At 39.8% G+C, this 16009-nt stretch overlaps 1 protein-coding gene across 1 annotated transcript in view; it reads right to left on the reverse strand.

Moving 5' to 3' along the window:
* The window catches only part of cacna1sa (calcium channel, voltage-dependent, L type, alpha 1S subunit, a), a 47020-nt gene that overhangs the window by 16027 nt on the left and 14984 nt on the right, over positions 1-16009 (reverse strand). Inside the window, exons 6-26 of the mRNA XM_030051491.1 lie at positions 15607-15812; positions 13548-13651; positions 13281-13426; positions 12854-12935; positions 12109-12269; positions 11009-11234; positions 10314-10521; positions 10004-10124; positions 9755-9869; positions 8209-8311; positions 8050-8119; positions 7320-7452; positions 4822-4951; positions 4658-4717; positions 4453-4559; positions 4186-4273; positions 3121-3228; positions 2976-3028; positions 2562-2708; positions 2107-2308; positions 934-1092 (exon numbers count right to left, since the gene is read on the reverse strand). Coding sequence (XP_029907351.1) covers positions 934-1092; positions 2107-2308; positions 2562-2708; positions 2976-3028; positions 3121-3228; positions 4186-4273; positions 4453-4559; positions 4658-4717; positions 4822-4951; positions 7320-7452; positions 8050-8119; positions 8209-8311; positions 9755-9869; positions 10004-10124; positions 10314-10521; positions 11009-11234; positions 12109-12269; positions 12854-12935; positions 13281-13426; positions 13548-13651; positions 15607-15812 — 2729 coding nt within the window. The remainder of the gene's footprint in view (positions 1-933; positions 1093-2106; positions 2309-2561; positions 2709-2975; positions 3029-3120; positions 3229-4185; positions 4274-4452; positions 4560-4657; positions 4718-4821; positions 4952-7319; positions 7453-8049; positions 8120-8208; positions 8312-9754; positions 9870-10003; positions 10125-10313; positions 10522-11008; positions 11235-12108; positions 12270-12853; positions 12936-13280; positions 13427-13547; positions 13652-15606; positions 15813-16009) is intronic.

Here is a 16009-nt window from a genome sequence, read left to right on the forward strand (position 1 = left end):
TAGAAAAGTACAGACAAATGTATTGAGCATTTTATTCAAAGGACCAGTTCCCCCAAAATACAAAAAAGAAGAAGATAGTTTCCAACTTACTCGTAGTACAATCTATCTATCCATGTAGTTTCTGTGTTATCTGGTGAGGTTTCCAGTCTGTCTCAATCTTCCCTGTCTCCCACCAAGCCAATACAATAGGGTTGGATTCATGTTCAAAACTCAAACCCCGATTCGTCAATTCATAGTCCTTGGAAGCAGAGAGATACATTTTGCCAGTGTTCATTGGCAGGAAATAGTTTGCAGTGAAACTCTTTGCCCCTGAGGGCTGTGGATAATACCAGGTATCTGTGTCGCTGTTTTTTGGAAAGAGCTGTTGCTGTTCAGGTTTTCCACAGTAAACTTTTGACGATTTGAGCTTTACAAACAAATATCCACTGAGCCCCATTGTATCAAGGTGACTGAAGAGTGACAGGGAATTCAAAAGGCAGACTGGAAACCTTGCAAAATAATACAGAAACTAACTGAATGGATAGATTTCAGCAGAGGTCTTTTGGGTGAACTGTTCCTTCGAGTATACTGGTCGCTTTGAGCACTGATCCAACTTCAGCTCTGTTAATGTGCATTGATGCCACTTTTTTTTTTTTTTTTTTTTGCTATATATGTAAAACAATTAAAGAACTATACATGTTTCATTTGGTGAAAATACACACTGAAGATTGCATAATATTCTCCAATCAGGTCTATATAAAATAAAATTGATAACACAGAAAATCAGCAGAATGCTATTTACCCCAAATGACATCGGGACAAGTTCCTTTGCTGAACGAAGTGCGACTACTCAGAGGATAGATCAGCATAGACTCAGATTCAACAGATGCAATCAGCGCAGCAGATGGACAGAGAGACAGACAGATAGGTACCTGCTGTGTATTTCATCCATACCTGCATCCCCAGACACATGGTGTTGAGCATAATCAGGAGGAACATGAGGTACTCAAAGTAGCAGGAGGTGACAATGTACCACACTTGGTACTGATAAGGGTTCTTGGGGATGTAACAACGCAAAGGTCGTGCCTTCAGAGCATACTGGACACACTGCCTCTGAAAGAGTTGAAAAGGGTAGAAGGGAGAGATGCATTGTGATTTGGTTTATGGGCAACTTAACATTTCATGTCAAGAATATGGGCATTTCCCGAGTGGCCCTGGTTGTTGTATGTATTCCTTGACTTTATAATTTCATTGTGAATGTTTTGCACACCCATGTAGGGCAGGGCAGTCTGTTCTGGATCATCTTGATAAGTAAGACAGATGCACTCCAACTGGATATGTTGGCCCACTCCTGGCCAGATCACCCTTTCCTCTAATCCCTCTAACCTTGGTGACATTACACAGAGTTCAGCAAGTCATCCACATTAGTTTTCCTAAAAGCAGCAGGCGACTTGAAATTATGGAGAGAAATTGTCTCTGCCAGAAAATAGATCCTGAAGAAATGCAGGGTAGTTTGCTTTACACATTAAATTGTCGTTTTCATTGTTTATGACCTGCCACGACTTGCCACAACAAAAGCAGGACATTATATGGTGGACGTTTCAACCAAGAAAAATCAAAATTCAAAATTGAGGGGTTTTCATTATTCATTGTGAATTTGTGAGTACTGCTGCATGATTTGAAAAATGGTTTGTTACGGTGTAAAATGTGGGTAAAGTGTTACAAATGGGCCAAACATTCAAAATAATCAGTATGATTTTGTCAAAGTTTTAACCCCTAGAGGGCAGTGCAGCAGTAGTTCTGCTTTATATGATTTAGTGTTGAGTTACTCTTTGAGATTGTGTACACATGCACATCTGTGGGGCTGAGTTGCAGGACACACACAGATGTATATAATTTACATACACACATGGCTACTAGTTGAGAATGTATATATGCATGTGCATTTATGTGGTACGGTTGTATTAATGGCATACAGTTTCACATATATCCAGCCATAGAATCAAATGTACATGCATGTAGCTGTTTTTTGGTGGCCCATTGAATTACACACACACACACACACACACACACACACACACACACACACACACATACACCCTTCCCCACTTCCTTCTCTTTGCTGACCTGATTTTTGTCGAGCTCACAGTTCTTGTACTCCTGCTCTCCTTGCTCTTGGAAGGTGACGATGACAAATCCCACAAATATATTCATCATGAAGAAGGCAATGAGGATGAGGTAGATGATAAAGAAAATGGAGATTGCCACACGATTGTTGTACACTGGGCCCATGTCCTCTAGGTTGGAATCAATGGCTTTGTATAGAAGCCTAGTGGAATGAATGAAAAGACAGTAAGACATGTCCCCTATACACAAGTATATACAAGTGACACACACAGAAAATAGAGTACATATGAACAAAAGAAGTGATTTTGTATATATGTCACAGAGTGATTGAAATATACTATGCTGTGTCAGGTATCTGACACATCTGAACTGAATGGTAAGCTTGAATGTTTACATTTGTAGCGACCATCAAGAAATTAGCAGTGCTGACAGACACGAAACAGATAATGTCTCACTTCGGCCATCCCTCGAACGTGGAGACAGTGAAGAGAGCCAGCATCCCATTGAGGATATTGTCAAAGTTGAGTTCTGAATTGATCCACTCCCTCTTCCGAACCACCATTTCATGCAGCGCCCCCTCCTGGTACTTTATATACCAACCTCTGGGCCACAGAGTTGGGGAAAAGACAAGTGGGTTAGAATGAGTCAGGGCCACAGTGAATAATTAGCAGTGCTCCAAGCAATCCAAGACCCCCTTTAGACCAAGTCAAACATCAGATGTCATCTATTAAACTGGTTGCAGTGCTGGGTTGAGAAAGACAAGACTGGGCAAGGTTTGTGTTCTATAAAATGAACTCAGCTACTAAATCCCTGGAACGCATAGAGACTCACAACTTTTCTTAAACACTGTTACTGTTTTATCACCTTACTTGCAAGTTTCCTCTGTCATTTTGTCAGGATCTGTGCAGGCGTAGAACTTTCCCTGGAAAGGCCATACAAAGATATACCTTTGTCAGATGACAACGGATGAAAATGCATGTGGACAGTAAAACAGGTCTTATCTGCTCTCCCTACCTTGAAGAGTTGGACTCCAATACAGGCAAACATGAAGTCCAGCAGCATGGTGACAAGGACAATGTTTCCAATTGTCTTGATAGCCACAAACACACACTGGACCACGTGCTGAACAGGCAAAGAGATTATGCACAGAGAAAGAATCTGGTCGGTATAATGAAGTCACAGAGGACACAGACTTAGAGTAAGAGGTGTAACTCAGGAATGAGAGATCATGTCCTTCATAAGTTAGTTGTGGCCCATAGTAGAGCTAATGTACAAAGCTAATGTTAGCTATTCATACTGTGGACAGAACTCTGTTACTGTATATAACTTCAGCAAGCCAAAATGTTCTAGGCATATTGTGCATTGCTATTATAACAAGAAAATCCATGCCTTTCATACATGACACAGAAGACAGTTTTGTGCCACAACGTATACTAACTCAGCCAACACCATGGTCTTACATCAGGTTGTGCCCACAACATGTTAAAATCTTTTTATAAAGATGCTAACAGAAATAGTCTGGCGCCTGGGCCACACTGTCTACCTGAGCAGTGCATGTGTGCCACAGAACCTCTCAGTTTTCATTTTACCGCTCATATTCACCAATTAGAGCAGCCACACAGCCTGCATGGAAATGATCTGCTGAATTTGACAGCATACCAGCAACATTACATAACTGACACCTTTCACTAATATCTGTATCTGTAGAAAATATCACAGACATGGAAAAATCAGATTTTATACAAACTATTTTAGCAACTGCATGGAGGCTACACCTGTAAGGTTTTTCAGGAATGCTGAATACACCAGTTTTGTTTGCATGTTGCTACAACCTTCCATTCCAAAATTACATTGGTTATTATCAAAAGCAAAGAAGAAAGCTAGTGCTGTCAGTAGCAGCGCTGCAGCAGCACTGCTGTCTGTGTGGACACCACACGTGTGAGCTGCAGCAGTTCAGTGAGGCAGGCGTCATGCACAGGGAGAGGTAACCAGTGTGGCCAGTGTGGACAGCTGTCTCACTTTCTTATTGTCTCTGATGATGTCTCTAAAACTAAAACTGTGTATTCAAAGAGATCTTACCTTGAGTCCCTTTGCTCTATTGATGGCCCTGAGGGGCCGGAGTACCCTTAACACCCTGAGAATCTTGACCACAGAGATAGCGCTGGATCTAGATGGGACAAACACAATCTGTAGCGTCTTTATTTTACCTAGAAAAACACTGTTTTGTGCTCTTTGGGAGAGTGGCTGAATAAATGAAGGTTTCTGTGATGAAAAGAGAATATCCAAATGATACAAGTGACAAGTGATGAGGACAAGTGATAAGGTACATCTCCAGACACGACTTACTCCATGCCCATTGAGAGGAGGGATACACTGACCACGAGAAGGTCCAGGATGTTGAAAGAGTTCCGACAGAAAGAACCCTGATGAAGAATGGCACCATATGTGGTCATCTGAAAAAGAAGTATCACGGCTTATTGTAAGACCGCCATTAAAAAGCAAAGAACTAAAGAACTAGGACTCAAGAACATGTTTTAGTGCCTTTTACTACCTTGAGTACAATCTCTGCTGTGAACACGGAAGTGAAGACTATATCAGCATAGGCCAACACCTGAAAATATCACAAAGATTATATACAATGAATGAAAAAAATCATTTTCATTTAATGTTACCCTAACTTCAAAAATGGAATTGGGTGGGCAGACATTTGGTCACCTGGTTCCTGAAGGACATGGGGTCGATAGGATCCTCTGCAGCCAGAGAGATGGAGGACAGGAGGATGAACAGGAGGATGATGTTGGTGAAAGTTGTCGCATTGATTATGCGATGGCAGAGCTTACGAAACCTGGAGAAAAAAATAGCACGATACCACTTGGTTATTTTCAAGAAAAGAGCAAAAATTTAGTATTATAAATTGCTACTGATGAAAATAAAAATGCATATATTTAGAATAATATATCAGAAATCATTGCTTCTCTGCTAACAATACTTAAAAAGTGATATGACAGTGGTAAGTTGGACAATTTTTATTAGATATGAGCAGAAGGGGAATACTGATCGTCTTAGATTTGTTGCTTATGTGTGCAAATGTGAAAGGACTAACATCTCCACATATACAACATCAATAAAGTCTAAATCAGTGCTTCTGAACTGGTGGGCTACGGTCAAAAAGTGAACAACTAGTTGTTTCAGAGTGGACCATGGCCATGCTTAAACAATTTTTAGAATGATCAAAATATCAATCTAGTTTTAGAAAACAACATAGCACTATCACTGCTGCTCTTAAAGTGGTAAACGACATCACCAAAACAAAATCTGCACAGCTGTCTTTATTGATTTATCCAAAGTATTTCACATAGCTGACCACAACATTATGGTCGACATGCTAGTCCACATTGTCTTGTCTAAGCAAGCAGTAGTGTGGTTCACCAACTATCTGTCAGACAGAACCCAATGCATTCAGATGGCAGGCTAAACTTCTTCTGTCTTAACCCTATAAAGCCATTTGTATCATATATGATACACGTTATCAAATAACACATTCCATTTCAGTTTAATCAATACTTCCCCTGCTCACTCTGGACCATACCATTGGCATTTCAAGTACTATCATATATGATACAACAGATCGTATAAACAAATTGTATAAAGACATATTTTTTGAAAAATGTTTTTTTTTTTTTTTTTTGTTATAGGACTAAATAAAGGGTTCAGTTTCAAAAAATTAGAATTTTCTGCCAATTCTTTCATAGTTCAGGCTTTATAGGGTTAACTTTGTCAAAAGGAGGAGTCTTTGCTGGGACTAACATTGTTCCCTATGTTAATTACATTTGTGACAATTTGTCTAATGCTTTGTCTCATTTTTAGGCACATGATAAAATTGCAGATGTATGTTCCTCATGTTCTGGAAAAAAAGGCTTTAATGTACAGTATACTACCTCTTTCACTTGGAACACCTTACAGAGTGACTTCAACTGCCAGATCTCATCAGAACTCTGGATTTGGAATGTAACTCTGTAATTATTTTTGTATTTATGAGGATTAATTCAGTTGGTGTTGACCTGTTTTGTATAAACATGTGGCCATGTAAAGCCCTTTGAGACTGTTATCAGTGATGTAATAATAATAAACTTAATAATAATAACCTTGAACTTGAACTTGAAATTGAAACCTAAATTATGTAATTCTTTTGCACTCCATCAAACTGTATGTTCTACTGTGAGAGAATGTATGATTTTTGTATGTTGTCTTTGTAAGTTGTATGCCTTGTTTACTGCCTTCTTTTTGGCCACGTCTCTTCCATAAAAGATATTTTAATCTCAGTGAGTCTTATTATCTGAATAAATAAAGGTTAATTAATTAATGAATTCAGTTCTTGGTGGAATGGGAGGGCTGGGAGTGAGCAGTGGATTCATGCGAGAAACATCCTAATCCTGCAGCTGATTTGTGACTCTCAACGTCATCATCATCATCCAGAATGTGCTGGTGGAAGGGTGGATGCCAGGCGGGCAGTACTGCAGTGGCTCCTGCATCTACCACAGGCTGCCAGTACATGGCAGCACAGATTGTGTTTTGTGATATTTGAGTATTTTCACCCAGGTTAATCATGCTGAATTGTTTCACTTGTGCATTAGCCTGTTTAAGTAGTGATTCCCCTCAGGGATCAATAAAGTGATTCTGATGCTTATTCTGTTCTTTGCTCAAACGTGAGAATCTCTCAACATTTTCATCAATACCGTTGTTCTTGCTTTGCTGATTTTTTCTTGCTTGTTGATTAAGACACATTTTGAGAAGTACATTTTTGGTCTCCAGTGTGCTCTCTGTATTTGGGTTATTTTTGTCATTTCAAAACACAGTGCAAACTGACCAAAAGACATTGAAATTTAAATCATTTCGAAAAAATATTTTATATTTAGTTATAAATGAATTATTATTATTATGATTTTGTGCAGATTGTTGCGAGATGTTAACCAAAATCAGATACAACAACAACTGAGCTCTCAGCAACAAAATATAAGGGACTTGTATGGGAAAATATAAGGGAATAAAAGGGGAAACTGTGTTAACTACCATCATCATCATCATCATCACTATCAGCAGACTTTGATTTCACCACCATCATCACATCCATCGAGGATGAGTAAGGTTCTATCTATCTATGTATCTATCTATCTATCTATCTATCTATCTATCTATCATGAACATGACCATACTTGTTCTGAGGACCAAATATGAAAAATGAGCTGGCTTCTGGCATTGGCACCGCCTCTTCTTTCAACTGCAGGTCTGCCATTGGACGAGGTCTCGGGCTTTCTGGGATATCAGGGTCCTCCTCCTCATCATCACCTAGGGCAACAAAAAAGGGAGGTATGAGTTTGCAATATGAATACTGACACCACTAAAATATGCTGAGGTGTGTTAAAGGTCCACACCAGTGATTTCGCATGTTTAGCGTAACATCAGCGATATCGATATACTTCATGTTTCTTTTAATCTTTTCCCAAAGAAAGCAGTTGTATTTTAGAACTCCAACATCATTTTTCATCCTTTTTATCCTGGTTTCCATTCATTCCACTACAGTATAAAAATTAACTTTCAGAGACTTCAAACTTGCTTCACTTTATTCCATCCGTAATAAAGACGTCCAGAGGTGGTCTCTCTGGATGAAAATAGTCCCCAGGGAAATGTTTGCTTTCCATCATCAGTATGTGGTATGTGAACGGTGAATGTTGTTAGCTGCAGATGCAGAACATTATAAGGTGGCTGTTTCAAGCATAAATTAAAATTTGAGAAGCTAAGAGCTAAGATTATTTGTTGTGAAATCTTTAGTACTGCCTCATGATTTACAAAATGGTTTGATGCAATGTAAAATGTGGTGGAACTGTAGAAAATGGGCCAAACATTCCAAGTCACTGGTATGGTCCTTTAAACTGTGGGGTTTACCAGGGAAGTCTGCAGGAGGAAAGGGGTCTTTGATCTCATTCACATTCGACTCAAACTCGTCTATTTTGAGCTGTAGATAAACAACAAAAACAACAACAACTGTGATTAAAAAACTTTTTAGCTGATTTTAATATAGCTTTATTGAATTCATTGCCTGACCTTGGCAGTAGTAGGGATGCCTTCTATGCCCTTGGCTCTTTGCTCAGCCAACTTCTTGGCCAGAAGTGCTTTCTCCTCAGCTGCCTTGTCAGGCATGTTGGCCCTGGCAAATAATTGAGTGGTATAAATCATTGGTATCTTTGTTACTTAACATGGTTTGCATGCATCTTGTCACAATTGCAGCAGGCAAGTGGACACAAACACAAGCGCAAACAGGCGGCATCAGAACTGAAGGAAAATAATGTATCATTTACAGACAGGTTAACAGGTAGATAAAGGCAAACTGGACTTACTGGAGAAAACACTAGAAGCATAGACACAAGGAGCAAACATGACAGCAGATGTATATTATTGTGATGTTCTGTGGTAAATGAATAGGCTCGGCTAATAGTCAGACAAAGAACAATTAGAAACACACAGGGAACTAATCAGGCAGACAATGCACAATTTAGGGAGCAATACAAGGGCAAAACTAACAAGACTACAACCTAACAGGGGTGCAGGGGAAAATAAAGGAGACAGAGAAAAACACAGGAGCTGACTGGCTGGGAAAACAGGAGGCGGGACAAGAAAAGTGGGTTATGACACCAGTGAAAACAGTAAACCAAACAGGACTTTAGGTAAAAATATACAGACAGGTGAAATACAAGAGAAACCCCTAAACAAAAAGTCCATAACTCATGAGTTCATGAAGAGCAGCACAAAAGTCCCAAAACCACTGAGTCATGACACATAGTGGTATTCATTTATTTACACTGACCATCCATGCCTGTGTGACTCACTAAACAAACACTGATCTTTGCCTGGGGCTGTCACTCAAACACCAGTTATTTGTCTGCCACAGTGATCATATGTTGTAATGTGAAAAAACACCCTGCTTTTCCTAGTTGTCCTGCAAATTACAAATCAGTATATAAAACAGCAGGCTGCCTAACTGAAACCAAAGAGTCTTGGAAGGCTTTTATTTTCAGAGATCATATTTCACCCTCTGAACAAAATGCACCTTTTTTTGCACTATTTTGTTTTATTTTAATTTTTTAAATTTCTTTTTTGAAGGGTAATATTCTTTTTTCTTTCTTTTTTTTATTAATATATTTGTCATCATTTTGAGGCAATGTTCAGGCATTTTTGTAATTAATTTAAATAGTTTTCTTGTATTGTTTTTTTTTTTTTTTTTTTTGTACTAATTCTCCAGTCATGTTTCACATGTTTTCTGATAGCTAGCAATTTCCTAGTAATTCTCTGGTCGTTATCTTGTAACTTTTAAGTAACCTCTGCCAATTTATTTACTTATCCCCTTTTTCCCATATTTTGAATGAAATCATGTGAATTACTAAGGTTTCAAAGAGTTAGGCTTTTGTAAGTATTTGTAAGTATATATAGACTTTTCTGGCAATGTTTTTGGATTTATTTTTAGATTGTTTTACTAATGTTCCAATGTTTAATATAATATTCCATGTCTCCGATAGAAACTAAGTGAATATGCTCAGGTTTCAAAGGGTTAATTCTACCTCATATTTTACCCCTGATGTTTAGGTACACTCACCTGAGTTCTTTCTTGCGTTTTTTTTCCTCTGCTTTCTCCTTCTGTGCTGAAGTCAAAGACTCTGCCTCAGCCAAGTTATCAACAGCAATGGCCAGAAAGACGTTCAGCAGGATGACTGAATGTCAGAGGTCAAAGGTCAAAGTTGATCAAAATTTGAGGTGGAATTGTGGTGGTCATTGTTGGGATTAACTGCTGGGGAAAGACTGTGTGGGAATTGTACCGTATACAAATACTGTTGTTTAAGGATACAGTTTCCACAGACAAACAGGATGATGAAGTAGATGCTGACCAGGATACCAGGCATGTTGGGTCCTCCATGAGCCATGATGCCATCATACATCACTGTGTTCCAGTCCTCACCTGTCAGAATCTGACACACACACACACACACACACACACACACACACACACACACACACACACACACACACACACACACACAAATCCTTATCAACATGATTACAAAATATTATGTTTGATCAAAAAATACATCTTGATTCCAATCATCTGGCCCACATTAAGAATTCATTTCAACCCACATTTTCCACCACAACTGTACCTGGAATACACTGATGAGGGCTTGAGGGAAATTGTCAAAGGTGCTACGGGGTTTGGGCTGGTTAGGAAAGTTGAACTTCCCTCCAAACACCTGCATCCCCAGCAGGGAGAAGATGACGATGAAGAGGAAGAGGAGGAGCAACAAGCAGGCGATGGAACGCACCGAGTTCAAGAGGGAAGCTACGAGGTTACTAAGAGATGTCCAGTATCTGAGATGCACAAAATCAGTTGGGAAAGCAAACCAATTTATCAGTAATTCAGTCTTTTAGTCAATGAATAAATGAATCAATAAATCAATAAATCAGTGATTTGGGCATCCTTTTAATGCCATTTCTGTGTCCACACACTTGTAAACCAAAGCAGCATTCCGTTCTTGTGGACTTCACACCCAAATGTCTCTGTAACAGCAGCATGTAAGTGCTCTATCCAAAAACAGCTGTACTGTACTCACCAAAGTCTCTCTAGTTCCTCTGGGTTACGTCTTGCTGCTATTTGGAATCTTCAGTGAGCTACACTGTCCACTGCTGTTCTATTACTTTGCTGTATAAAGTCTTTACGTGATTGACTGAGATTCTGTCCTTTTACTGACACTCCTTGTATTTCTAATAAGGTCAGTGATGGATAAAGAGTGCCTTACCAACCATACCTACACAGCATATTTCCTATGACAAAGCCTTTTAATAAAAGCTGCCTTACTTGGTGACTTTGAGCAGGCGCAGCAGTCGAATGCAGCGCAGTACAGAGATGCCCATGACTGACATGACATCCATATCAACCAGGATGAGCTCCAGAATGCCAGTGGACACCACAAAGCAGTCAAAGCGGTTGAAGAGTGACATGAAGTAAGAAGGCAGCCCCAATGCGTACATCTTCATGAACATCTCGATGGTGAACATAGACAGCAGCAGCTTATTGGCATTGTCTTGGGGTGGTGGAGGGAGGGAGTCACAGGAGGCCAACAGACAGAGTGAGGAGAGGAAAAAGAAGATGATGTGACATGGTGTGAAGGTATTTGCTACAAAATTCTTACGGAAGTTTGTGATATTGTCATAAAAATTTAATCTACAGATTCATGTCCACAGACATGAATTGTCCATTTTTTTCATGACAGGCAGCACAACTCTTAAAGTAATGTATGTCAAGTGCCTGTACCACATATCATGAGGAAGTACAAGGACCCACTAACTCTGTGTTAGGAGGGAGTCGGAGCAGTGAATGGGTCACTCAACACAACTTTCACTCAAGCAACCTGGGTGCATGTCCAAGGAGAGACCAGTGTTCGTTTTCAGACAGAGACAATATCCAGTTTCCAGGTTTGGTGCCTAAACCTAACCTTTCTCTAACCTTAACTAAGAGGTTTTTTTTTTTTTGTCTAAACCTAACCTTTTCCCTTTCCCCAAACTTAACCAAGATGTTTTTATGTCTAAACCTAACCTTTCCCTAACCTTAACAAAGTGGTTTTTATGTCTAAACCTAAATTTTCCCCACCTGGATATATGTTTTTGTTGGCTAAAGCTACTGAAATGTAGCCTCTTCTAGAAGTGGTTTTAACCACTTCCACTAAAGGATAATTCATGTTCATATACACAAAAAGACATATTGGTGTCCATGGACACAAATCCGTAGATTAAATTTCAGGACTGTTGCACGAACTCCTGTGAGACAGGTTTGGAATAGCACTACTTGTGTCCTACATAACAGCTGGGAGGGAAATGAAATGAAATCAAAACGAGTCAACTATCCCTTTAATGTAAAGCCACTCATTGACTACAAAGTGGAAAGCAAGTAGTGCTGACCTTGCCAGTTGGTGAGCCTCTGGGACTGCTGATGGTGTTCAGTAGCAATGGCCAGCGTGTTGAGGAAGACCAGCAAGATCACCCACCAGTAGAACAGCCTGGACTTAACATACACACGACACTTCCGCCGAAAAAATCGGTTCCACTTACGAGCCTGCTTACTGTATGATAAGGCAAGAGACAGGGGGAAAGGGAAAAATCAAGCCTGAAACATAATGAAAGTTTTGGAAACCAAGCATTGGTAATTTACATTGCATGTCTGGTATGGTGGTTCTGTTTTCCTTATGGTAAACTCACCAAACACGACAGAAAGCACTTGCTTTATGCAAAAGCACAGCTTAATGGGAGAAAAGAGTGTGCTGTCCCATTTCTGTGCCAAATTCCTACATTGTATTTGTTTAACATCTTTGCAAATTAGTGACTTCAAGCAAATCAAGCAAATTTACTCAGGTTTCAAGGGATTAATTTTTATTATTGATGAAGTCACTAGAAATTGTCACGGGACCAAAAAAAAAGTGAGTGATTATTTTAACATGTCATAATCTCACCTCTTTGAATCTTTGTCAGTGTTCATGATTGGCATCTTAACAACTGAATACTTATACAAGCAGAAATAAAAAGTTTCCCCTTCCCCTAGGCCAAATCATTTCACATCAGGGTCCATGGCTCAATGAAAGTCAACTTGGGGATCCAGAAAATGAAAAGGTTTGAAAATCCTTGAAGCAGTAGACAGAGCAACACTTACTAGTAGTAGGTAATCCGCTGCATGGTGTCCATTTTGCTAACACTCCCTGTGTCTGAGCCTCCATCCTCCAGGGGCAGCAGGCCTTATGACAGCACACACACACACACACACACACACACACACACACACACACACACACACGCGCGCACACACACACACACACACACATCACACACACTCACGTTACTATCAATCTGCATATTATAATAGTCTAGTCTAGTCAACATTCTATTCTCATTACCCCTGCCGTCAAAGGTGGAAGGAGCTTTTCTGCTTGCAAGAATTTTCCAAAAGAAGCCAATAGGCTTTATAATGAAATTTTCTGGAAATATAGTCCTTGGTCTATTTTTAAGGCAAATTATGAGGTATACTCATTCTATTCTATTCTATTCTATTCTATTCTACTCTATTCTACTCTGTCTCTTACCCTGTCCCTCCTGGTCATTGTCCATGACCTCTGCTTGGGTGATCCACTCCATATAGCCCTTGAGGTCCTCATCCAGCTGCTGGGTTTCTCTCAGCTTCTGGAACTCTCCACGGGATTTGGCCTTCTCTCGCTCCTTAGTGAACTCACTGAGTGATAATGCAAAATCCAAAAACAGAAGGTGAGAAAGAGAAACTGACAGAAAGGAATGATCAGGCTGAATATGATTAAGTTAGAGAAAAGCACAAGATGGAAAATATGTATTCCTACCCACTGAGTACGCCCAGAACCAGGTTGAGGACAAAGAAGGAGCCAACCAGGATCAGTGTGGTAAAAAAAATCCATGGCCACTCCATTCCTATAGCGTCATTAACCTGTGAGACAAAGTGTACAAAAAATATATCACATGGTAACAATGTATGAACTCTTGTCAATGATATGCATGATATAAAAAAGTGACTAGATAATATAATGTGGGCACATGAGAAAATAATATCTGGAGTATTGATGATACAAATCCTGATTACCCTCAAGTCTGCATATTTACAACCATAGAGCCAATCAGCTGCCAAAACCGTTGTCAATAGTTACAAACAATTCCACCTTGTTGATCTGTCCACAGGCCTTGGAATGCCTTGCTAACAAATCACAAGTTTGTATCTGATATATTCATCCATTATACTTAACAAAACCCACATTCTACCAAATAGTAAGTTAAACTGGAATTAATTAAATGAATACAACCAACTAAGTTCAAGTGGATGGGAATGGTTAAGTGGGTGAAGACTTAAAGTGAGCACATAATAAAAATAAATGCACATTTTATGAAATGTTTTGCATGTGGTAATTTATTTGCTCCAATGATAAATTTCTGCTCACAAAATAATGAAGAACTGGGCACAAATGATTCAAAACAAGCACATATGCAAGCAGCAGGAGCTGAATTGTGGTTGAGGTGAGGAAACTCTTGACCAGAAGAAGAAGAGAGGACAAGAGAAGAGGAGAACACAGTGTGTGGAAACGCACTGTGTGGAAACACTATTTGCATCATATCAAGATGCACATAAATGTTTGATGATCAGCCTGGTTCAATGTTCAAGGTAAACTCTACCCAAAGCAAAAATTGTCTTCCAGTCAGGTAATTCAGACACTTCCTGAGATGAAAAGTACAATACACAATATAGGACAGTATACAAACAATTCACATAAGCTGAATAAGATTTGCACCTTTTGAAAGATGAACAGTTTGTTGACTTTCACTTCATTTCACCCACTACTAAAAAAAAAAAAAAAAACAAAAAAAAACCCTAAAACGCATAAGGGTATGCTATAAAGGTGTGTAAACATTTTTTCCTTTGTCAATGTGATTTGGCTGCAGTGAAGCAGTAAGCAAGCTGGTGATATGGCTGGAGAAGACACAAAGGCGCAGGGAAAAGACAATCAGGCTGGTGCAAGCAGAGGGTATGTGACGATAGAAAGAACTTAATGCACTTAATTTGCATTATGACAGTGTTATTAGATATACCATTCCTAAACCTCTCCTGACTTAGTATGGCTCTTAGTTGACAGTTGATCTGAGATAACAAGGGGAGATTCATAAAATCAGTAGCCCTGTGGTCACAGAGCTTATGGATCTTTTCTATGTAAAAGCCACTGTCTTGAGCCCCCTGGAAGTGGTCCACAGCATCAATGACATCATCACCTACAGCAAAATGGCAAACACCAGCTCCTTTTTCATCTTTTTCATCCATAATACAATTGCTTTGCCTGCAGCCACTCCCAGACAGTATAGAAATCACCTGACCTCCCTGCTGTACTCTAACAACATCCTGCATGAGATTCATATAATTTCACATACTCTCACCAGAAGCTGACCAGCACAACCTCACTCCTCTATTGCGAAGCAGTGAGCAGCTCCACTGGAGCAGCTGCAGATTGCGTGCCTAGCTCAAGGATGCCTCAACAGCCACCCATGCAGTAAAGACTTGTATTAAGTGGCATCAACAGAGGCTCAGGCCCACAGAGGTGACTGGCCTGAAGCTTATGTAAACTGTAATAAGGTATATACAGTCATTCATGTTACTACAAATGACAAAAATGTATATGTCTGCTAGCATATACTCATGTGTCAGCATTAGTCAACACTTTGCAGGGTTTCATTGTAATTAGCCTGCAGAAGCTGATTTCACCATGTATTTGATCCAGTCTGGTTGAAGGTATAATAATTAGTGAAATGAGCTACTGTAGTGACTGGTTGGAATAAAAACCTCCTGACTCTTTGTCATGACAGCACATGGTTGAAGACTACTGGTCTAGACTAATTCCTTACCCAGTACAGGACATCAGTCCAGCCTTGTGTGGTGATACACTGGTACACAGTCAGCATAGAGAAGCCCAGGTTGTCAAAATGGGTAATGCCATGGTTTGGTCCCGGCCAGCCAGCTCGACATTCTGTGCCATTGATGGTACAACGCCGGCCGTTCCCTGCTTGAGCACATGGAGCCGGTTTCTCATTCTCCACAGTGGCAATGATATCTAAAGGACAGCCAAGTGGAAATAATGGTTAGAGTTACCTGGGGCTCTACGTGCACACTAATATTTATATGCACATACACAGCCAAGCGCAATGACCCAACTCAAATCTATGGATTCTAGATGGGGTCAGGAAACTAGGTCACAAGAAGACAATACTGCCTTGGATGGTATTGTCTAAAGCAATGGTTCAAATGCCT

This window comes from Myripristis murdjan, chromosome 5 (genome assembly GCF_902150065.1).
Source record: "Myripristis murdjan chromosome 5, fMyrMur1.1, whole genome shotgun sequence".
NCBI lineage: Eukaryota > Metazoa > Chordata > Actinopteri > Holocentriformes > Holocentridae > Myripristis > Myripristis murdjan.